This window comes from Garra rufa, chromosome 2 (assembly GCF_049309525.1).
Source record: "Garra rufa chromosome 2, GarRuf1.0, whole genome shotgun sequence".
NCBI lineage: Eukaryota > Metazoa > Chordata > Actinopteri > Cypriniformes > Cyprinidae > Garra > Garra rufa.
Window position 1 is genome coordinate 31,831,482 of NC_133362.1, and position 25,828 is coordinate 31,857,309.

The 25,828-nt window shown below is 36.1% G+C and overlaps 1 protein-coding gene across 1 annotated transcript in view; it reads left to right on the forward strand.

The window, feature by feature from the left end:
* The first annotated feature begins 520 nt into the window (after positions 1-520).
* Positions 521-25,828, forward strand: part of letm1 (leucine zipper-EF-hand containing transmembrane protein 1) — a 97,074-nt gene continuing 71,766 nt past the window's right edge. The window contains exons 1-6 of the mRNA XM_073834643.1: positions 521-790; positions 13,880-13,937; positions 15,251-15,731; positions 22,273-22,416; positions 22,563-22,700; positions 22,899-23,102. Coding sequence (XP_073690744.1) covers positions 712-790; positions 13,880-13,937; positions 15,251-15,731; positions 22,273-22,416; positions 22,563-22,700; positions 22,899-23,102 — 1,104 coding nt within the window. The 5' untranslated portion in view covers positions 521-711. The remainder of the gene's footprint in view (positions 791-13,879; positions 13,938-15,250; positions 15,732-22,272; positions 22,417-22,562; positions 22,701-22,898; positions 23,103-25,828) is intronic.

Genomic DNA, 25,828 nt, shown 5'->3' on the forward strand with positions numbered 1-25,828 from the left:
TTATTTATTCAATCTCAAATTGACACTTATGATTGGTTTTGTGGTCCAGGGTCACGTTTTAGCAGTTTGCTAGCTTTTCTACGGAGATCTGGCAACATTGGCGCCAAGACCCGTATAGCCCTCATTGGCCAGGGCTCACAAACCATTAAAATGTTCAAAAGCAGTTTATACCCATTTCATTTCCGTTTCTGGAAAGTTACTTAGCAATCGCTTTTGTTTTAAAAAAATCTGTGTAGTATTATCACATACTTAAAACAAGCGTGCTCATCATTGACAGAAACATTAGGATTTGTGTTACAAAGTTACATCACGTATAGCTATTTCTCGGATATCTGAACGCTAATCAACATGTCCTGTTGGTCAACTCATTTAGAGTTTTAATAGTCTGCTTTGTCCAGACGTATGATTTGAGGTAGTGTGCCATTTCTTCTCGGTCAGTCCTGTCACCGTCATCTAGGCGGCAACTGCAACAACTCGCCCCCTGCTGGCTGAGCTCAACCCACAGGAAGACGGAAGCAAATGCCGAACGCTTGCAAACTCATCGCTTGAATCACCGAGGAGGGTACAAGGGCATGAGCCAACAGCTTGGGACTATGACTTATGTGGATAGTTCATAAACCCTCAGTGTATTACCTCTTTACGTCCACTCAGCGTTACTGTAAATCTTACATTAACGTTTAACGCCTTTTCATCCATACAGACGGAAACAGAATGGCATCAATTTTCCTCACCAGATCTCGGACTCCTTTGCTGAAAACATCTAGGTCATTAAAGAACGAATTCAGAAAAGGTAATACTGTTCTTTGTTAATTAACGTTACAGGAGTGATTAGTATGTGATTAGTAACACGGATGATTAATATCGTAATTCCCTCTGCCTTTATATAGCTTTAAATGTCTAAACGGGTTGAGAGCCTTAAGAACTGTCAAAATGTGGCACATCTTAACGTTACTGCTATAGACGTACAGTAATCAGTTTTATTTAACTGTTATATAGCAATCCCGACAAGGCCTTGTGACTTTAACATTGCCTGATTCGTTTACCGTGTTATTCAATCCGGACATTTTCACACCTGTCATGTACACTCCAAATGTCTTATAAAAATAACGTTACCCCTGTTGACACTACAGTCGTGTAAAATCAGAAAGTTCACAACCTAGCCACTGAGCTCGCAAACCTGGCCTGCAAGATTATTGAACGACTGGTGAAATGAGAGGCTTAAGTGATTAGCTAACAAGCTAACTGTATAACCTCACAGATTGAAGCAGTTATAATCACCGAGAACCATCCTATTTAAACGTTTTCATGTGCTAAGTGTATGAGGGATGCATCCAGTGCACTGGTACAGATAATGGAGGCTCTCGACTGTAACCTACGCGTAACCTGTCAGTGTCACACGTGCTTGCGCTTTTGGGTCATCATCACGCGGTTACTGTAAGTCAGTTCTGGAAAATAATAGTGCTGTAACTGTTGTTGGCCGCTGGTTGACTTGTCAGCTCATTGTAATGGTCAGCATACGAGTCGTTTCCACACTTTTGAAGAAACGTTTTCGTATGGAGTACTTATTTTTTTAAGTTAGAAGCTGAATTACAGGAATCAACAGCGATATGTTAATTAAAGGTGTAGCCAGACAGACGCTCCTGTCTGAGAACGTCAATACGATGGATTGAAAGCGAAAATGAATATCTTGTAATGTTTAATAATAGACACACGTGTCGTTTTATATAGTCATAGTCTATAATGCTGCTATATATCGTTTTAGAGCATCGTGTTTTGCTCAGATAACTGGAGGTTATCTGAGGACAGACTCATCAGCCGTCTGTCGCCGACTGCCATGGCTGCTTCCTTAGTATCGACCTGGCTTAGTAAAGCATTATTCATACACTTCGAAAACTGATAAACTATACAAAACTGGTTTATGTCACTGGCTAATGCTGGTATATTTAGCTCAGATCACCAAAAGATTTATTCAGTGGACCTTTCTTAAATTGTTACCTCAGTAGGGACTCTCATAGACCATCATAGAAAACATAGAAACATAAGCTGATCTTATGAGAAATCATATCTTCTTTTATTTTGGCGATTGGTTTGGGTGATAACGTATTTATTTTTTAAAATATAAAACTCATGCATTAAGGTCTACCCAATACACACTATGCACACACACACATAGAGGGTTTGCACTTATGTCATGGATGTGCGGCCATATTGGCGATTCTCGGATGTAAACAACAGCATGGATTGCATGGTTAATGTACTACTGAATATGTTATGCTAATTTATGCTGTCTAAACCATGGAAAAAAACGTGTGGAAGCTGCTAAATCACATAGAGAAGGACCTAGTAAGCAGGAAAGATGCAATATTTTGACAAACTAAAGTTAATATGTGGTAAAGATACGTACAAGCAGTATTACTAAAGATATTAGCCTAATATTTCACCTACCTGACTGGAAAGGATAAGAACAAACATGAATGTAGTCAAGATTCCTGCCCTGGAAATTCTGGTTCAGTTTGGTCAACCACAAACGCTGTTTGTTCATCAGACAGTATTTTGCACTCTTCTTCTTGATTTGTTATAACTTTTGGCAGTCTATAGTACTCCAAAAGTTTTTTCCCTGTCCGAACAATTAGTACAGCCCAAATCATGAGAATAACTGTCCATTTTCAGCAGCAATAATCAGCAAAATATTAGAGTTTTGTTCGGTTCAGTGGCATTATTTACATTTAGTTCCTGCCAATATGGCCAACTGATGACGTGTCATGAAAACGCTATACTAAAAATGCAAAATCTGAAGCAGGTGTGTTTATTTAAAAATATATATTTTTGTGTCAAGTAACCACATTTGAATATTTGGGGTGTGAGTGTGTGCAGTTCATGTTGAACAACAAAACGTTCAAGTACTGTCAAGTTACATTTACCACAGACCTTATTTTACTCCTGACTTGAATCTACTTGGAAACATGTTTTAAAAACAGGAGTGCAAAATGGGGAAGTCAGTCCTTGAGAAATAGATCTGGTAAAAAAAAATCTATTGTTCGTTCATGATCAAACCACATAGTTTCATGTGTTTCAGGGCAATAATGCTGCTTTTGCCTTAAAGGAACACTCCACTTTTTTTGGAAATGCTATTGGTCTAATAGGATTCAATGATCTATGCTAAGCTATGCTAAAAGTGATATCGCCAGAACAGGAGAACGGCTGAATGGATTTCAAAACGGTAAAACTCAACTTATTAACTCGGGGGGAGTTGGAGAATGAGCCTATTTCCAAAAAAAGTGGAGTGTTCCTTTAAACATACCATGCAATGACGTAATTTTATTTCTGCAAAGACAGAAACACTAATAGTGAATACTGATGATAAAGGATAATTTTGCAATAATTGCTGTTTAGCAACTCTTCAGGCTTCATGAACCATTACTTCTATGGACTGAGTTGTAATTTTTTATTGTTGTCTATTTTTATCTGGCATTTACCCCTGCTTAGAACTATGTCATATCTTGATATAACCAATATTAATATTTATAATAATTAAAAATTACAAACCAAAGCAGCCTATCAAAGACTAAGTTTGCCTGTCAAAGCCTATCAAAGATTAAGGCTAAGTTTGGTATTTGCTTTCCCTGAAGAAGGCATGTGATTTCTTGATTTCTGCCATCTGATAATAAAGGCTTTTTAATTTACAAGAGTGCCATGGTCATTCTGAAGTTTTCTTTGATGGACTGTGATAAACCCTAGACCAAAGATCATTTTGACCTTACAACACCTGGACCCAGAGAGTGCACTCTCTACTATCGGACTTTGTTTGCCTATCAAAGACTGTTTAATGCAACCTTGTTATTTCAATACATTTAATTTATACTTAATTATAAAACAATTGAGTCGTACTTTGTTCACATACACTCTTAAAAATAAAGGTGCTTCAAAAGGTTCTTCGAACGATGCCATAGAAGAATCATTTTTGGTTCCACAAAGAACCATTTCTTGCTTACCTTTTTATAATCTGAAGAACCTTATTTGCCACAAAGAACCTTTTGTGAAACAAAAAGGTTCTTCAGATGTTAAAGGTTCTTTATGAAACCATTTAGACAAAAAGGTTCTTCTGTGGCATAGCGAAGCTCCCTTATTTTTAAGAGTGTAAAGGAAATTACACAGCACAAGTAAATGATAATAAAAGCACAAATCTCTGGACCTTGTAGCCATAGCAAGCGGCTATGGCCTTATCTGAATGTCTGAATGAAATAAAACATGTTCTTTTGCCTACTTTCTCAACCACAGCATTGCTCCCACAATCTTTAATTGATTTCGAAATATACTTGAAGTGCTTCCTGAGCAACCCTAGTAACCCTCATGTGTGGACTTTCTTTCTTGTAGCTAGTCTGCAGCGGTGTGGTCTGGCAAATGATTAACCGCAGATCTGCTTGACAGCCTATAAATTAGAGGTCAGATCTGAATATGCATTGTTAGGTAAACAAATGCTACCATGAATAGCTTTCATAACATGCAGTCGTTGGTTGGATTATCATAAAAAAGCTAAGCCTACCAATAAGCATGACAATGCTGACTATTAACAAGCTAAATGATTATTCAGATGACCAATTAGTTTGGTGGTTGGCATTGATGCTACAAAATATTGAAAGAAGAGTTTACTGAGAGAGAAATTTGCAGTGTAGTCTTTACCTACATTGGGGTTTTCTTATCAGGACATTAGTTCAAGCCACAGGCTTTTACCAAGCTGGTTAAATGTACCAGCACAGACTGTGACTTGGCACAGGCAACCAATATATGAGAGAGGAGGACACCTGATGTGTCCTGTGAACAGCAGTCAGACTTTGTGTGGCTCTGTTGTTTTCTTTAAAGACAGATGATACCTGTTGACCCTTTGTGATGAAGCCAAAAGGTTTGCTGTGTATATTGTGATTCTAGTTGACCGTCCTATTATACTGCCCTCCAAAGGCAAAGCACAGTAACTACACATTTAGTCAAAATTGAGTTAAGGCTTAAAACGGACTTTGTGCCAACTGTTTTGTCTTGTGGCAAAGTACCCTGGTTAAATTGTCTCCCGTTTCAGAGAAACGAAAGTTTCAACATGTTTGTCTAGCTGGTGTTTAATGTTAAAGGCATTTTTCTCAGTTTCAGTGTTGGCGTAGTTACTGCACTTTGCCTTTGGAGGGCAGTATATATGTAGCTCAGGGAATGAATGGACTAAAACACTGTATGTTTGTTCATTTGCATAGAGACACCAATATGATGATGCACATTGACTTTTTTTTTTAAAGATCTTGTATAAGTGAACTTGTTTCCAGACACAAATGGTACATCTGTGGGACTTCTGTGCTATGTTTCGCTCTGGCTGTTTTATCTCACTCTCAGAGGGACTGCTACCTCTGATAAGACCCTGCAGCTTGAATAGGCCTACTGAGTCAGACACTACCATTGAAAAGGTTTCATAAGGAATAGACAGACCTGCATGTGAGGCCTGCATGAAATTAGTTTTTGCCCTCAGTGTAACATACAGTTGAGGTCAAAAGTTTACATACACCTTGCAGAGTCTGCAAAATGGTAATTATTTTACCAAAATAAGAGGGATCATACAAAATCCATGTTATTTTTTATTCAGTACTGACCTGAATAAGATGTTTTGCATAAACGTTTACGAATATCCACAAGACCCAGAAAAATGACCCTGTTTGAAAGTTTACATACACTTGATTCTTAATACTTTGTTGTTGAGTCCCTTTTTTGTCCTGAACAGTTATACTGTCTGTTGTTCTTCAGAAAAATCCTTCAGGTCCCACAAATTCTTTGCTTTTTCAGCAATCTTGTGTATTTGAACCCTTTCCATCTTTTCACACTGAGGACAACTGAGGGACTCATATGCAACTATTACAGAAGGTTCAAACGCTCACTGATGCTTTAGAAGGAAACACAATGCATTAGGAGCCAGGGGTGAACACTTTTGAACAGAATGAATATGTTTACATTTTTCTTTATTATTGCCTAAATATATATTTTTTCATTTAGTACTACCCTTCAGAAGCTACATGTTTCTCAGAAGACAAAACAAGTTAAATTTACCCTCATCTTCAAATTAAAATTGTTCACCCCCCCCCTGCTTTTAATGCATTAAGTTTCCTTCTGAAGCATCAGTGAGCATTTGAACCTTCTGTAATAGTTGCATATGAATCCCTCAGTTGTCCTGTGAAAAGATGGATCTCAAAATCATAGTCATTGTTGGAAAGGGTTCAAATACAGAAAAATTCTGAAAAACCAAAGAATTTGGAAGGATTTTTCTGAAGAACAGAAGGCAGTTTAACTGTTCAGGACAAACGAGGGACTCATGAACAACTATCACTAAACACACAAATGATGGATCATTTAGGTAACAACACAATATTAAGAAACACAGGGTCATTTTAATAAATTCAACTATTATTTTCTCTTGTGGACTATATCTAAACGCATTTTGTGTGAAAAAGGTTTTCCTCCTGTATTTTGGAATCACTAGGATGGTTTAGGACTGTAGCGTGTTCTGGTGTTCAACCAGTCAGCAAGTAAAAATGTAATTTTCCTATGGCTTCAAAAGTCACATGGCATTTACAGCTGAGATGGTGTGCCCAGAACTGAATGCTGATGAGCCAAGATGTCAGCATGCAGGATGTGTTTTCTGTCCTTGAATGAATGGGAATCCTAACAAATTGCATTATCGAACGCCTTGGTTGAATTGCTCGAGCAAACAGAGCAATGTTGTGAAAGCGTTACAGTGTTTAGGAAAGTCAGTCTATGAATTGCTTACTTTGCACTTTAAGCTGGGATACTAGAAAGTATTTTAACATGAACAAAACTACAATACATTCTGTACATTTAAACCAACTCCTCCCTAGATCAGACAATTAGTTACTTAGAAGGCATCTGAAGCAGTATGAGTAGTAAAACATTTTGTGGTTCCATCCTCATATGATTGACTTTTTGTTCATTTCTCCAATAGACACACCCTGAATTTGTTGCAATAGTGTACTTCACATAGCAACCTAAAACTGAAAGAAAGATTTGTGACCACAACGTTGTGTTAGTTTTTTTCTCCACCCTTAAAGGAAGCTACATAACACCCATGAAAGTGCAGGTTCTTTCAACATATTATATGCAAGAGAAACAGTTTTTTTATTTTAAATTTACAGTCTTTAGAATCTATTTATGTTTCCTTTCTATTTTACAGTCTTAGAAATAGATTTTTTTTATTGAAATTTGTGGTTCCATGAAGAACCTTTGACATCCATGGAACATTTCCATTGCACACAAGATTCTTTATGTTGTTAAAATATTCTTTACATTAGGGTTGGAAAATAAAAACGTTCTTTTATAAAAGCTTTTGGAGAACTTAGATTGGTTCTTCTATGGCATTGCCATAAATTCCACCTTTAGGAACATGAGTTTTCTATATGCAAACACAAGGAATTGTACAATAGGATAGAGATCTCAGGCAATCTGCCAACCATGGACTAACCTTGAGATGTGAGGCCAGATATCCTATAGAACTAAATATAGGCATCGAAAAGTAGACAGAAAGCATTTATCCTGTCATACAAACATCCTGGCATCAATAGGATTAGACTGCACTGGGGGCACTAGGCCAAGGGTCTTACATGTGTAGCAAACATTATGGCGAGCACAACCTGGATTAGGCTTCACCTGGGCATTGGAGCAAAGGTCCTAAACCACAGTACTGCAGGGAAGTGGGATGAGAATGGATTGGATTAATTATGGAGTCTGGCCTCGTCCTATTGTCTCTGAGTGGATAAGTCAGAGAATCATGAGACCGTAAGTATATGTAATCCAGAGACTGCATGGTGTGCTGGAGAGGGAAATGGTTCAGGAGAAAGTCAGGTTTGATGGATTACTGTATTTCAGGGAAAGGGAAGCGGTATGCTTATGTGCATGTGTGGGATACAGGCAGAATGGGTGAGAATAGCTTTACTGACTTACTCCAGATAAGGGAGTTTCCTGAAGTTATATTTACAGTAATTAGAAGAACATCCTGCAGTTATGGTCCACTCCTTCACTTTCCTTCTTAAAGAGAGAGTTCATCCAGGCACTTCCACTTTAAACTTAACACATCACACTTTGAGACATGCAAGAAGTACTGCTATTTTACATCACTGATGTCAAACCCTGTGCAACACATCTGTTAGCAAACTATTTGGAGCAGTGCCTTTTTTTGACGCCCTAAGCAAGATCCCTTATCGCACCACAATGGTGATGTATGCTTTCGATTAGGATAATCATGTGATTAAGTTTGGTTACATTTTAAAATTTGGTTGTGGTAACCTACCAAATACTTACTTTTTAACCCTGGTGTGCACCAAACAAGTGGACCGAGACCGCTAAAAAGATGGGTCTCGGCCCGCTTCCAAACAAACTCTACTGTGGTTGGAATGAAATATGAATGCAACAAGGACCAAGGTTTATTAAAGGTTTATTGACGCATTTATTAAATACAAAATGAGCAGAGGGCAAATGTGGAGCAATGAGAAAGTGCCTTTTACAAGCTCTTTGTGAGTTCACAGGTAATAATCATATACATGCAACAATAAGCACACTTAGTTAAGCAGACTGCATTAGGTGTGTACGACTTAAAGTGGCGCTGAGCAGACCGTTCACGCAGCGCCTGAAATTAGTTCCCAGCTAGGTAACTTCCAACGAGGAACGCTCCCTGTGCATGCAGTTGGTCACGTTGTGCTGTGTGATATTACTGCGCCTGCTTCGGCCATGTTACAGCAGCAAACTTCCTTGACTATTACACCAGAATAGGAGTGTAGTTCCTAATCTCATCGGCCTAGAAAATCGCATCTTTACATTTTCCGCCGGTCTTAATACACAATATAACTACAGAAGAGTCAAGTTTTAAATAGGACAAATACCGAAACTCGTTGGTCATTTTTGAACGCGATGCTATTGGTCTAATAGGATTCAATGATCTATGCTAAGCTATGCTAAAAGTGATATCGCCAGAACAGGAGAACGGCTGAATGGATTTCAAAACGGTAAAAAGCAACTTATTAACTCGGGGGGAGTTGGAGAATTAGCCTGCAGATGCAGGTGGGTCATATGCTTTCCACAGAAACAATGGGTTATTAGTTAAAAACAGTGGGTTAAAAATTAATTTGATTACACTGTGTGATTAACTATTAACAAAAATATAGCCCTGTATTCAACACATTTTACTGTATTAAAAAGAACCCTGGGTGTTAAGACTTGTATGGTTTAATATAATGTAAATGATGTCTCTTATTGAAATATGTAGCAGAAAATCAATGAAATTTGTTATTTAAAAAATCCACATAATTTTATATATACATATTTTGGGCTGGGAGGGCACCATTATTTTGATGACATGAAATGGTTGCACTCTGTGAGCTACCGGTGCTACCTGTTGCTATTTTTAGCGCAATACAACTAAACAACAAATAAAATACTGATACGATGACCGCAGCTACTTAAAGATCATACAGGTGGCAATAGATGTAAGCGTAGGCTTAAATCAAATGCCTTACAATCAAATTTTCTCACAAGGAGTCTAAATATCCCTGGATGGCGAGTGAAATCCACACTGAGAAACTCCTTCAGTGGCTGCGGTGTCATGACAAGCGTCGGCATGTTTGCATCCTGCCAGGATGGCATCTAGCGTTTCTTGTCTCTGCCATTTGTAAGCTCTTTTAGTAGCTGTGGTCTATTAAAATCCCCAAAGGCATCAGGGCCAAAGTGGAGAGAACAAAAACGCTGGTCTTTAGGAAGTTCTATACGTCCACAAGCATCTTCAAATTCTTTTGTCCTCATCGCTTTTCTTGTTGCTCCTTGAAAATTGCTTTGTGTAATTGAAAATTATAACCAAAAACCACACAATGTGGCATTCTATCAGTATTTTATGCCACGTTCCAGGCAACTACTTACCTGTGTTTTCCAACCTTTTACCCGTGAAAGTGCACTGGAACGGCAGTCAAACCCGTGACTTCCCATCCATGAACTCGCACTAGATCAATGTACTCCCAGTTCCGAGTTCTGATGTCACATAGCCCGCAAAACAACAATGTCAGCCCCTACTGGTGCCGTGTTTATGCAAGTTGTACACGGTGTAAAAATAGACAGTCAATATAAGGACAATATAACAATATAATTGCAATCAAATTATTAATAATATAAAAATAATGAATACGCTCAGGCAGTTTGCCTGGCAACTTGCCTGGAATGCTACAAAGTCATGAGTCGTGGTTTGAAGTCGGAATTTACGGGCTCAAAAACCTGCCTGGAAAACAGCATTATTTTCTGAGTTGCGCTAAAAAATAGCAACAGGTATCGCCATGAGTGCAACCATTTTACATCATCAAAATAATCGCGCCCCCCCCCCCCCCCCTCCATAGTCCAAAATATGTATAAAACGATGTGGTTTTTTTTAATAGTGTAATGTAATGTAATAATGTTATTTTTTTAAAATAATGTAGATATTAACCAAAAATCTATATAAACAGTGCACAGGCAGAAGATAATGGTATTGTTTTAAATAATCCACTTCAACAGGCAAGTCTAAATGGTGTAGCTAACTTTACCATGAGTTAGACATTACAGAAATGTGCTCGGTCATCCTAGTGTATCCGAGTTCGTCACAGATGTCCAGAGTGCTTGTGAAGGCCATTACCGGTGAAATACTACGCTCGAATATCAGACAGACAGCTGCAATGGGTGTCTCTTATTTAAAGGAACACTCCACCGAGTTAATAAGTTGAGTTTTACGTTGAAATCCATTCAGCCGTTCACCTGTTCTGGCGATATCACTTTTAGCATAGCTTAGCATAGATCATTGATTCCTATTAGACCAATAGCATCGCGTTCTAAAATAACCAATGAGTTTCGATATTTGTCCTATTTAAAACATGACTCTTCTGCAGTTATAACGTGTACTGAGATCAGCGGAAAATGTAAAGATGCGATTTTTCTAGGCTGATAAGATTAGGAACTACACTCGCATTCCGGCGTAATAGTCAAGGAAGTTTGTTGCCGTAATATGGACGCAGCAGGCGTGTTCCTTTAACCGTATTGTAGTTTAACATAAGCAGTACTTGTAATTAGTCCAGGGTTTCCGCGGGGTCTTAAAAAGTCTAAAATTTAAAAATCTAAATTTTAGGCCTTAAAAAGTCTTAAATTCGCTGTTCTAGGTCTTAAATAATTTTACACAGGTCTTATTTTTCCGATGTCCATGTAATGCTAACTCTAATGCTCATTTAAATTCTCTTTTTGTTGTTTCCGTGGTGTTGTAGTTCTTTATTTCACTATTCCAAATATAATTTGCTGTATTTAAACTACAAATGAGACCAGCATGCAATAGCCAATCAGCTTTCTGTTATTGCCGCGAGTCTCTCTCGGATTGTACCGCAGAAGTAAAATGGATTTAACTTTTTAGCTATGGGGAAGTGCAGGTTTAGCGATACTTAGCTTGAAAAAAACTGAATATAGGGCTTGGCTAAGGCCAGTTGCTAACAACTAGATTTTTTTTCTCCCTCTGTGGAAGTTACTGCGTCTTCAGAATCACAGTAGCAGAATACAGGTCAAACTACCTTTTTCTGTATATAATGTTATCAATAATAATAATAATTATAGGTCGAGCTAGCTGACCGCCAGCATTCGAGATACTTTTAAAATGTTTTTTTTTTTTACTTGCCCGACCGAACAAACCGCCTGATTAAAACTGAAGTGACAAAAACAACTAGTGAAGCATCCAAAGGCAAGAAAGATTCATATTTTAATACATTAAACGTAAACAGAAATTGATAATGGATAGTGTATTTCTGGTCTATTTGTGACATACTTTAAAACAAATGAATGTAACAGCACTCTAAAGAAACACACTGAGGTAAAAATTTAAAATGTATAGTTTATTTATAACATGATATAGTTCAGTAATATACCAAGTGAGCTTTTTGCTAAAAATTCTCACAATTACAAATGTTACATTAATTTTAGCTCAATAAAAAAGTAGTTAGTCAAGTAGTTACTTACATATTAGACAATATGCAACATTAGCAGAAGCATTCTCCTAGCAACGTTCTGCTATGATTCAGCGTTTTGCTCGAAACAGTTGAAATAACTCGCTCATGAAGTGACTTACCGCCACCTGCTGGTAGTTTAGTGTGTTTAAAAGTATGCCTCCACACCCAACATTTCTAATGTATATATTTATAAATCAATAAATGTATTTAAAACATTAATCTCACTTTTAATTTTGCAGTGTAAATTATGTAATCTCACTGCTAACAGCCATTTAGAATTTATTGATAAATTCATAAAATAAATTTCAAAGGTAATGCATACATTTCAAAAGTAAAAAAAAAAGGCCTTTATAAAGGTAAATCAAATATGCAGATTTACGATGTAAAAGCTATTTTTTTTTTACATCAGATATTTCTAGTGGTACTTTTATGGGGATATTTTGTGTGGAATAGTATCTGCTGATATGAAAAGTTCACTGTATATCGTAGTAATAAATTTAATTTATGACAGCCATGAAATTGCGTTTACTTTTTACATTAAACACATTAAATATTACATATATGCATGTAATATAATATCTATTTCCATTACAGGTTTGGGTCTTAAATTTCATATAAGGTGGTATTAAAAAGGTCTTAAAAAGTCTTAAATTTCACTTGTTCATATCTGCAGAAACCCTGAATTAGTCATATGCCTAGTCATAAGAGAGGGACTATCCACCAGGAATGTTTGTTTTATCCATCCAGTGTAAAAGATGCGAGCTATATAAACTGTTCACAGTAGTAAATGCAGCATTTTTGTGTGAGGTGTGTGTCCTGATGAAACCTGTATGGAGGATGTGTCATAACTGATCCACATACAAAAATAAATAGCACGTAGTCAGATGGATTAAGTGCCAATGTGCAATGGGCATGACAAAATGCTTTGACTATGGATAAAAGAATTTTGAAATGAGTCATTCACACATTTGTTCAAGCATGTAGGCAGGTACAGTTTCAACTTGACAGCAAGACCAATATGTAATCTATTTTGTGTGCAGCACATTCCATGATATAATATCATTACATGATTGCATATGTTGCATACTGCTTCCTAACTCCACTCCACAGATTTATATGTATATAAAAATGCTATTTAAGTAATAATTAAACCAGGGTTTTTTAGAGAGAAAAAAATGTGTTTTCAGGTCTGCCAAAATTAACATGTGCTTTTAAAGGCATAGGTCACCCAAAATTAAAATTCTGTCATCATTTATTCATTACTTGTTTTACTTGCACATTTATTAGATTTGCTGATATTACTATTTACTATTACTTACTAAAGACTTATTAACTGTGATTAATTGCTGTTTAAAAACACAAAACACATCAAATGTGTTCATAGATATATAGGTACAACATTCATTTTATAGAGCTTGAGGTTTGCTGATGAAAAGTTGAAAGTGTTTTGTTTTTCCTCCATATGCATCTAAGAGCCTCCATTGCTCTATTTCTGATACAGTTCATACCTGGGACCTTACATGCCTTCATTTGTGTGTCCTTTCTTTTGTCAGTGGTGGTATTTTTCTCTGTCTGTGTATGCACCACTGGCATGGAACCAAGCATTTTCTCTGTCCTTTTCCATGATCCCATGCTGGCCTGTAGCCTGTAGCACTCTTCATGACCCCCTTGTGTTATATTATATCATCTGGGTTTTTTTTTATCATGCACAGATGTCTGAGCATGGTGTTCCTGGAGCTATATTGCATTACTCTGTTGGTCCATCCTTGTTCATGGTGGTCTCATAAGTGCGCTGTATGATATCTAATTTTATTTTTTTCTTTACTCTGAATCTTTTTCAGGAAGGTTATCAGAAAGCACATGCTTTAACTGCACTGCACTGCGGTTAGCCACAAACAGGTAAATGGAAGTGAAAATTAAATAGTATCTGGGTCAGTGACATGGTTTTTATTTTTTGTCTGAATCTATTTGGTTTCATACAAAATGCATGTTATTTTTTTATTTAGTACTGACCTAAATAATATATTTCACATTAAAGATGATTATGTATAGTCCACAAGAGAAAAATAATAGTTGAAATTATAAAAATGACCCCCTTTCAAAAGTTTACATACACTTCATTCTTAATACTGTGTTGATACCTGAATGGTCCACAGCTTTTTTTTGTTTGTTTAATGATAGCTGTTCATGAGTCCCTTGTTTGTCCTGAACAGTTAAACTGCCTGCTGTTCTTCAGAAAAGGCCTTCAGGTCCCAAATTTCTTTGGTTTTTCATCATTTTTGTGTATTTGAACCCTTTCAAACACTACTGATGCTCCAGAAGGAAAAACGATGCATTAACAGCCAGTGTTGTAAACTTTTGCATAAAATGAGGATGTGTACTTTTTTTTTTTTTTTGCCTAAATATTATATTTTTTTCATTTAGTACTGCCCTTCAGAAGCTAAAGAAGATGCTTACATGTTTCCCAGTAGACAAAATAAGTTAAATAAAATTTACCCTGATCTTCAATTTCAAAAAGTTTTCACCCCCGGCTCTTAATGCATTGTCTTTCCTTCTGAAGCATCAGTGAGTGTTTGAACCTTCTGTAATAGTTGCATACGAGTCTCTCAGTTGTCCTCAGTGTCCAAAGTGCTGAAAACCCAAAAGTACTGTTGGGACCTAAAGGACTTTTCTGAAGAACAGCGGGTAGTTTAACTGTTCAAGACAAACAAGGGACTCAACTAAACAAACAAAACAAAAAAAAACAAAACAGCTGTGGATCATTCAGGTAACAACACAGTATTAAGAATCAAGTGTATGTGAACTTTTAAACGGGGTAATTTTAATTAATCAAACTATTATTTTCTTTTGTGGACTATATGTAAACGTCTTTCATGTGAAATATCTTATTCAGGTCAGTGCTAAATAAAAATTAACAAGCATTTTGTATGATCCCTCTTTTTTGGTAAAATAATTAAAAAAAAAATTAGATTCTGCAAAGTGTATATAAACTTTTGACTTCAACTGCAATAGAAAACTATTATTTTAAATCGTAATAATATTTCACAATTTTACATTTTTTACTATATTTTTGATCAAATAAATGCAGCCTTGGTGAGCATAAGAGACTTGTTTAAAAAACACTGTAATTTTTTTTTATTGTTTTCAATTGGGTTTTATTCTTTAGACTGATGCATGATGTTGTTGTGTGTGTGTTTTTTTTTTTTTCTTAGCAGTCCTGGAGTTCTTGGAGGCAATGTCTGGCCTCATGCATCATCTGTCCTGTACCTTGACAGTTCATCAGCAGTTCAGCGCCACTTGTCCAGGTCATCTCGCCTGTACTGTGCCATCTTACTACCTGATACTGCCCTGCCTGTCCACACTCACTCCACATACCCCAGGACGCTTGCCTGGCCACAGAACACCCCAGTCCGGTGGGTACATACCACAGGCCGTCTCCATGATGATTCGAAGGTAGAGCAGTCTTTACGTTCACTGAAGGATCGGAATAAAAAGCTTGAGGAGGGCGGACCGGTGTACAGCCCGATGGTAGATGCCGAACCTGTGCGAAGGACAATAAGCCAACGCGTGATTGACGAGGTGAAGCACTACTATCACGGGTTCCGCCTGCTATGGATAGATACGACTATCGCTGTGCGGATGCTATGGAGGGTGCTGAACGGACAAATTCTGTCACGCAGAGAGAGGAGACAGGTAAATACACAATCAAACTTTTTACAGCTTTTTTTTTTCATTAGTTACTCAGTCATGCTGTTCCAAACCCGTAAGACCTGTTTATCTTTGGAACACAAATTAAGATATTTTTGATGAAATCTGCAAGCTTTCTGACCCTGCATAGACAGCAATGCAACTGACACGTTCAAGGCCTAGAAAGATAGTAAGGACATCAGCTCTTGCATCCAAAATTGATGAATAAAGTTGTTACTTTTGTTTTCTTTGTGCACAAAAAGTATTATTGTAGCTTCATAACATAACACAGTTGAACCAACGATGTCACATGGACTGTTTTAATGATGTCCTTACTACCTTTCTGGTCCTTGAGCATGGTAGTTGCATTGCTGTCTATGCAGGGTCAGAAAGCTCTTATTTGTGTTCTGAAGATGAACAAAGATATTACAGGTTTGGAACGACATGAGGCTGAGTAACTAATGTCAGAATTTCCATTTTAGTGTTTGGCATTTATAGCAGCACACTTACTATTTTCCTATTTACTATTTTTGGTATCTAGAGCTGCAGTTTATGTTTCAGAAATGGGGTCTTTGACAAAGGGATCCTCATATTTGGTGAAACTTGGTATCAGAAGTGTGAAAAACATGTTCTAGACTGTCTGAAGGATAGCCATTGAATGACTTAAGTTGATAGGATTGAACCTTCCCATGAGTATCTCTCTGTTCAGATAAGTTTATGATAAATAACTGTACCCTGACTCCTGAAAGTTGCGCCATCTAGTCAGATTAAAGCTGACAACGTTTATGCAAAAGTTGAACTCTGCTCAAATTTGAAACTTATCCCTAAAGAGTAAATGACAACATGATTACATTGAGATTTGGTAATAATAAAGTAGACTTTAGACACAGGTGGTGTTCACTGATTTACAAAATGTTGAATGCGATGAAACTTCTCACACACATAAATAGGTTAAACTTCGACCTTTACATATAATTATCTTTAATAGACAATGCAAGGAAAACTGTAATATTGTACCACCCTGGGCTGGTCAGGTGACCTGTCATTGTATGAGGTAAATTGTTTGTCTGTCATTGCCCTATGGATTTATCCCAGTGTAATGTAATTAAGTCGTGTATAGTAGGATTTGGGGTGGGTGGTTAGCATTGTTCCGTAGTTTAATCCCAGTCCTATAAAGTCTGACTGGCTCTCTTCTGTAGCTTAATGACTTAAATTAGTGGCATGCTGAGTCTTTAGGGAATAGCTATTAGATTACTGTGTAAGTCAGGAGGCCAGGGGAGACCCAAGACACTTTAACCAGCTCTCGTGTAAAAGTGACATGGGATTCCTGAGGCCTTTAGGATAAAAAAAATCCATTAGGTCTAGTTTAATAACTATTTAATATAAGCTGAAATAATATTTACATTTAGTTAGGATGTTTAATCCCAATTAATATTTCTCAATTTAAAGGGATAGTTCACCCAAAAAAAAAAAAAAAAAAAATTCTGGCATTAATTACTCACCCTCATGTCGTTCCAAAGCCATAAGACCTTTGTTCATCTTCGCAACACAAATGATGGTATTTTTGATGAAATCTCACAGCTTTCTGTCCCTCCATAGACAGCAAGGGTCCTACCACGAACGATATAAGGGTTTTTTAAATTTCACAATACAATACAAAATCACAATTAGGGCTGGGCAATATATCGCATGCGATTGTCATGCGTATCTCATCAGTAAAGCCGGTTCTGTGATTAGTAGTAAATCTCCATCACCTGCGTTCAGATGGCGCGGTATTTAAAACACTGAGCCGTAGATCACTGAAAAGCTACGCAATATCGCGTTCAAAATCACGGATGAATCGCATTAGATTTTGAACGCGATATTGCGTAGGTTTTCAGTGCGATATATTGCACAGCCCTAATCACAATACAAAAAATCCATTATTTTTTAGGCCCGTAGACGTCCCAGTCCCTCTAGTTTGCTGAGACACTAATATATATCCTTATGATGATGCAAATAGATGCTGAAGTGCTCTGTTTTTGTTCTTTTGAGATCAGGGGAAAATTACATGGCCAAAAAGCACACTTTTTTTCTCATTTCCTCCTTCAATCAATGTCCCTCCTATTATTAATCTCTCTCTGTGTAGTTTAATGATTGATAGATCAGTATGGCTCACACTAACAGATAGTTGGCCACTAGCCCAGACTGACTTCAGTAAAGTGATGTCCACCTGAGATATGTTGTCCTTAGGACAGAAGTAAAAGAGAGGTTAGTTGAGGCCATATGCAATAAAGGATTAGTTCACTTACAGAATAAAAATTCCCTGATAATTTACTTAACCCCATGTCATCTAAGATGTTCATGTCTGTCTTTCCTCGACTGAAAAGAAATGAAGGTTTTTAAGGAAAACTTTCCAGGATTTATTTCCATAAAGTGGACTTCAATTGGGGTCAGCAGGTTGAAAGTCCAAATCGCAGTTTCAATGCAGCTTCAAAGGGCTCTACACAATCCCAGCAGAGGAATAAAGGTCTTGTCTAGCGAAACAATCGGTCATTTTCTAAAAAAATAAAAATGTATATACTTTTTAACCACAAATGCTCGTCTTGCACTAGCTTGACTTTACGCGTTATGTAGTCACATTGGAAAGGTCATACGTGACGTAGGCAAAAGTACCGACCCTGTGTTTACAAAGCGAACATGCAAAGAAAGTCAAACACCCTTCACCAAACAGGATAAAACAACGATGTTGGTCTATTTTGACGTTGGAGAAGAAACTGAGATGGAGTTTTTCACCCTACCCTACCTTTTTGAAACTAAGTACATAGATGAAGAACCAACAAAGCGTGCATTTTTACATTTATGGTTTAAAGTATATACATTTTTACCAATTATTTTTATCTATTTATTTATTTATTTTTTCGGAAGCTGCACTGAAATTACAGTTTGGACCTTTAGTCCGTTGATCTCCATTGAAGTCCACTATAAGGAGAAAAATCCTGGAATGTTTTCCTCAAAAACCTTAATTACTTTTCGACTGAAGAAAGAAAGACATGATATTGGATGACATAGGGGTGAGCAAATCATCAGAAAAAAAAAATGTTCTGGAACTAATCCTTTAATTTTAAACACAAAGTGAGCAAAAAAAGCTCACATTTTAAGAAAAAAAAATCAGCTTCAAAATCCACATAGATCATACTACTGTGCCAGTTGTAAAGTTATAAACAGCCATTCAAAAGTTTTAAGCTTTAATACTTCTATTATTTTATTATACATATTAATACTTTAATAAAGGACACATTAAATTAACCAAAAGTGGCAGTAAAGACATTTATTTAAAAAAATCTATTTAAAACGAATGTCTTTTTGAAATAAATACTGTTGTTTTAAGCTTTCTATTCATCAGGAAATCCTGAAAAATCCACAAACGTTGTTTTCAACATCAATTGTAAGAAATTAAATATTAAAACGACTTCTAAAGGATCTCGTGACACTGAAGAGTAATGATGCTAAAAATTCAGTTTTGCCATCACAGGAATAAAATACATTTTAAAATCTATTGAAATAAAAAAACAGCTATTTTGCATTGTAATAATCTTTCATAACATGACAGATTTATTGTATTTTTCCAAAAAACGCAGCTTTGTTGTGCATAAGACACTTTTAAAACATTACAAAATCTTACCGACTCCAAGCATGGTAGTGTAATTACAAGGTTACTGCTCTTCTGTATTATAATAGTGTTCAAGCACAGTAGATTGCAGACATCACACGTAGTATTACATGATCGTGTCTGTTAGCGAAGTGCTAATACCTTTCCAACCTCAAAAATTCTCAGACGGTTGCGTGACTCAGCCTGTTGTAAAGTGACACTTTAATGACGCATTCGATCTATAACCGTTGAAGGCCTCCATTGCATTCTAACTCAGTACGTACTGGAGATTGCTTTGGCTTACTGTCACAGGTCACTCTGTCACTCTCACAGAATCAACTGTCTGTCCTTGGGTTGCTAGGATAATAATGCCCAACATTATCCACTACATTACTCCTATAATTTCTCCAGAAACACGGCAGTATTATTGAGAATTGCTGTTTGGTTTTAATCTGGTGGTGAAACGTTTTTCAAATGTCGAACTATAACAGCTTTTGTTGTTTAGTTTTGCACAGGCAAGCACTATTCACATTTTCTTCAGAAAATGTTTACTAACCTAGTTACCTTCATAAAGCCTTAGGAGAGTTTTTTTTCCCCATTTGGTTCGAAAACATCTACAGCTTGTATAATACTCGTGTTTGGCTAGTCATGGTTAGTTGTTTCAAGAGCTTACTGTGGTTTTCTTTATGTCGTGAACTCTGTCAACATTAGCATTGCGAGGTATGCTAATGGATGTGCCTCAGCTAGCATCTGTCGCACCTCACTCTCGCCATTCTTCTGACCTGCTTCATCCTTAATCCTGCCTATTCACAAGTGGGCTTGCACAGCGTGGGTTCCTTTAGTTTTTGATGTCAGCCATCAACCCCCTTCCCAAGCCCTCTGTCCTGCTCTCTCCCGGCCACTTCCTTTGGAATGCCTTCACTCTCCATCCCACTCACTCGTCCCTGAATATTTCACACTCCAGGCCTCCCTGTTTTCCTCCTCTCTCCCCCTCACGCTCTATCTCTCTCGGCCTGTGGTGATATACATGTCAATGGGCCAAACACAAAGGCTCTTTTCAGGCCGGCCTGGTTGAAATTCTTCCCTATAGGACCGCTGACACACAGGTGGAATAAGGGGCGCAGGAACCCCCTCTTATAGAGCTGAAGCTCCTTTGTTATCTAACCTCTCATTTTCTGAATTCATCATGTTTGATCAGCTATATATATATATATTAGATATATGGTGTGATTCAGGAAGTGAGTTCTTACCATGGGGAAGGGATGCACTGATGTATTGGTGTTTGCTCATTCACATTTCAGATCTTCTTTGTTTGTTTGTTTCTTGTTTATTTTTTATCTTTTTTTTTTTTAAAGCTGTCAGTTTTTCACTTTCAAATTTATTTATATTTTTATTTTGTTTTGTTTTATTGTATTTTACCTGATGTCTCAGAGCTGTCCTTTTTCTCTTGATTTTATTTTATTTTTTACTGAAAGAGCAAATTATACATTAACACTTCCAGGTTATGTTTCACAAAAAATAATTTATTTTCTTTTTTTGTTGTTGTTTTGGAAAATAACCTGGAAGTTTTTATGTATAATTCACTCCTTCTGTAAAATAAAATTAAATAAAATAAATTGGAAGTTGTCATTATTATTAATCATTAAACATTTTAATAAGTTTATTTTATTTTGAAGATTGAATTATACATGAAAACGCACAAAAAATAATAATCATGTTATGTAATAAAATAAATAAATAAATAGGCAGTTGTCATTATTAATCTTACCTTTTTTTTACTTATTTTATTTTACAGAAGGAGTGAATTATAACTAAACACTTCCAGGTTATGTTTCATCAAAAATAAATAAATAAATAAATAATAATAATAAAACCAATCGGAAGTTAGCATTATTATTAATATTTCCTTTTTATTTTATTTTATTTTTTTATTTTATTGAAGGAGTGAATTATACATAAACACTTTAGGTTTTGTTTTACATGAAATAAAATTGCCATTATTATATTTTATTATTATTTTACAGTAGGAGTAAATGAAATCTAAACACTTCCAATTTGTTTCACAAAAAAATACTAAATAAATAAATAAATACGTAAATTGATTGCAAGTTAGCATTATTAATGTCCTTTAACTTTTATTTTATTTTAATTTTATTTTATTTTATTTTACAGAAGGAGTTCATTTATTTAAACACTTCCACATTTTGTTTTACATATAAAATAAAATAAAATAAAATAAAATAAAGTACAATAAAAAAATTATCATTAGTATTTTTTTATTTTGTTTTACAGAATGGGTGAATTAAATCTGAACTCTTCCAGGTTATGTTTCACAAAAAAAAAAAAAAAAATACTGCATTACTGTAAAAAAAAGCAGTAAATAATGTTATTTTAAATAGCAGACATTTAAGCCAGTGAGTGCATGAGTGAGTGCTTCATAATTTTACTTTGTATGACAGTAAAGAATGTGTTTTTCATTACACTAATGAGAATTGATGAAGATTAGAGTAAATGTCCTTAATTCTCATGAAAATTATGTAGCAATGTAGAAAATCTTAATGACTTTTTAAGCAAAATAAGCTTCTTTCTTTTGATTTTGGGCTAAAAAAGGAACAGGACATGAGGTTCTTGACAGGTTTTGTGAGATTCACCCAAACCGCAGAAAGGAAAATAGGCAGTTTTAGAGAGAACTCTGAGTCTTTTCTCCTCCCAGCAGGATTTGAGCTCTAATTTTACTCTCTTACGTAGACAGAGCAGATCACCCTGTACAATTAGTTCTTAGCACTTCAAGACAGGGATTTCAGGGGTTGTACTTCATTTTTACTTCTAGAGATTTACCGCCACTGATCAATAATTGCATGTCATCACCAAAGCCGCAATCTGCTGACGTCACTGCCTATGTCATGTTAATTGCAGTTTCTGAGGACGTGTGCAGATGTCTTCCGGCTCCTGCCCTTTCTGGTCTTCATCATCGTCCCATTCATGGAGTTTCTGCTTCCCGTTGCACTGAAACTTTTCCCTAACATGTTGCCGTCCACCTTCGAGACACAGTCCAAAAAGGTACGCTGACCTTTTGAGTTTTAATCTATAAAGACCCTAAAGACTTTAATCGTATTCTGTCCTAGTCGCACCTCATGTGCCTCTACTTGTACAATACTAATACCAAACCTATTTGACCTCATATCAAGTATCTCTCTCATATATAGGAGGAAAGACTGAAGAAGGAACTGAGAGTGAAGTTAGAGATGGCCAAGTTCTTGCAGGACACCATCGAGGAGATTGCACTAAGAAACAAAGCAGCCAAAGGCAACGTGACTGAGGAGTTCTCCACTTTCTTTCAGAAGGTACATCATAGTCTCATGCTCAGAACTCATCCTAAAACCCCCCAACTGCACTGCTTCTCCAACTGATTTAAAACGTAGCTCTGTATTGCCCCCATGTGGTGATGCTTATGAAGTTGCTCCTAAGTGCCATGAATGAGAGCTTTCTTTGAATGAGAACTCTCTGTCTCTCTCTCTGTTCCCTTTCCTCTTCTCTCCCAGATCCGTGACTCAGGAGAGAGACCCAGTAATGAGGAGATCATACGTTTCTCTAAGCTGTTTGAGGATGAACTGACCCTAGACAATCTGACACGGCCGCAGCTGGTGGCTCTGTGCAAACTTCTGGAGCTGCAGTCCATCGGCACCAACAATTTCATGCGCTTTCAGCTCATCATGAAACTCAGAACCATCCGTGCAGACGACAAGGTTAGAATCTGTCCTTACTTAGCTAAGGTTGTGTTGTCAAAAAGAATCAAGAACATTTGCATTGTCTTATAACATTATTTACAGTTTAACAACTTAATTTTGTAGAAAATAATTCCTTAAGTTAAATTGAACAGCACAATATTCAGTTTTTGCAGTTCAATATTCCAGTTTTTATGAAAATTCTATTGTTAATTACTCACCCTCATGTCGTTCTGAATCAGTATATTTTTGAATAAATCTGAGAGCTTTTTGGCCCTCAATAGACAGCAACCCAATTACCATGTTCAAGGCCCAGAAAGGTAGTAAGGACATTGTTAAAATAGTCCATGTGACATGAGTGGTTGCAGATGCATCATGGTACTCTTGTGAATGTGTGGCGAAGACTGACACAGAAGAGAAGAAATTGTTTAATAAAGTTGTTATTTTTGTTTTCTTTGTGCACAAAAAATATTCTCGTTGCTTCATAACATTACGGTTGCATCACAGATGCTGCATGGACAATTTTATCGATGTCCTCACTACCTTTCTGAATCTTGAACATGGTAGTTGCGTTGCTGTCTATGCAGGGTCAAAAAGCTTGGATATTATCCAAAATATCATCAAATAACATTGTGTTCTGAAGATGAATGAAGGTCTTATATGTTTGTAACGGCATGAAGGTGAATAATTCATGACAGAAAATTCATTTTGGGGTTAACTAACCCTTTAATGTATTAAAATGTATCTTATTCCTGTGATGGCAAAGCTAAATTTTCAGCGGCCATTACTCTGATCCTTCAGAAATCATTCTCATATGATGATTTTCTGCTCAGGAAACAGTTATCAATAACAGTTGTGCTTCTTAATATTTTGTGTGACACATTTTTTTTCAGTGGCATTTCATTGAAATAGAAATCTTTTCTGACATTATAAATGTTTTACTGTTAAAAAGTCTTTTGAATAGTATTGTATATGGGCAATTCTACGGAATTGGTCCAAATTCAAAGTGGGAAATGTCTTGGAAGAAAAAAATTATAAAAAGTTTGTATTAGGAAAGCACCGAAATAAAAATTCTTGGCAGAAGCCGAAAAAAATTACACACATGGCCAAAGGCAGATTATCAAACATTCCCCCATGTATTTTGGCCATTTTTTTCACCATTGCATAAATTAAATAGCCAATATTTACTTCTTACAGTTCTGTCTCACTTTTCAAAGAAAAAAATCATTACAAAACAACAATTAAAAATATTTTACACTGAACATTTTTAACATTCTAGTAGACTACCAACAAAGCACAATTTAACTTAAAATTATGAAGTTAGTAAAATAATATTCTTTGGCTATTTTTACGACCCCCTTCTTGAATCAGTCTTGTGTTTTAATGTACACATAAATGCAGCCTTGCTGAGCAAAGGAGAATGTTATAATAAATGTATTAATAGAGCTGTTGTAATGATTGTTATCATTACTTTTGTCTTTTTCATTTTTTAAAGAAACAGTAAAATCACAATGCTAACATTTATGAATGTTGGCTTTTATTTTGGTGCAAACCCACAAGAAGACATCAGTACTACTTTTTGCGGACAACAGCAGATTTATAAAAAAATTTCATCACGCTAACGTCATGCAGCGCTGTTAGAATAAATACAATTTGTGTGTGTATTAGACAACATAAAATTCTGTAGTTTATTTACTAATGGTTTAAGGCCATTTCGCGATTTCAGTCATGATACAGTAACCAGCAACAACCACCCCTTTCTCTTCTCACGGAAGACAGCGATGCGATACTAAACAGTCTCGTGCTGTCTGTGCTTGTAATGTTTTTTGCGTCTTTCTCGGACAGTTTTAAATGCTTCCACACTGTGACATGTTTGCTGCATTAGTGCGCGCCTCTATTTGATCGCGTCACGTCAATGTTTTTTTGCTGTTTTCGGCCAAATAATTTCAGTTGCTGAACATTCGGTGCATCCCTAGTATGTATGCTAATTGTATAAAATCCAAGGTACACATTTCTAGTAATTGTGAAGTTAATTCTCATATTGCATTTTCAGAAAGTTTTGGAATATTTGTCCTCTCCTTAAATTTGTCACTATTAAAACAGTAATATATATATATATATATAATATGTAAAATATATATAGGATTTTGCTAACATCTTTTTCCAGATTTTAATCCATATCAGTTACATTTTTAACAATATTTCAAATGTAATTTATGAGATTTGTTGTATTTTGAATCCAGTTTTTCTTTGTAAAAGTGAAGGATTTATTAGTTTAAATATACATTGAACCAAAAACTACCATAACATCTTAGTTGATAATTCTGTATACTTTGTTGACAAAACATCCCATTTTTTGGTAGTGACAGCTCATTTTCAGTAGTGACAGTAATGCTTTGGTAGCAACCACATCACATTAGTGAATTTTAACTTGCATACTAAAACACTACTAAAATACAAACGTAACTGTACTAAAAAAGTTTTCCCTCAAATACGAGGATTATGTGTTCCCTTTTGTCACTACCGAAGCATGTTGTCATCGGTAGTGACAACTCTATGGAATAACACCCAAAGAACAAAGATGCATCCCTAATATGAATGCAAATTGTATAAAATCCAAGGTACACATTTCTATTAATTGAACTGTTTCAGTAGTTGCAATTTTAGATACTTTTGAGGTCAGCTCAAAGATGCTAATCAGCACATGGTTAGCTAGCACAGTTCTGAACAGTTGTACACATAAGAAC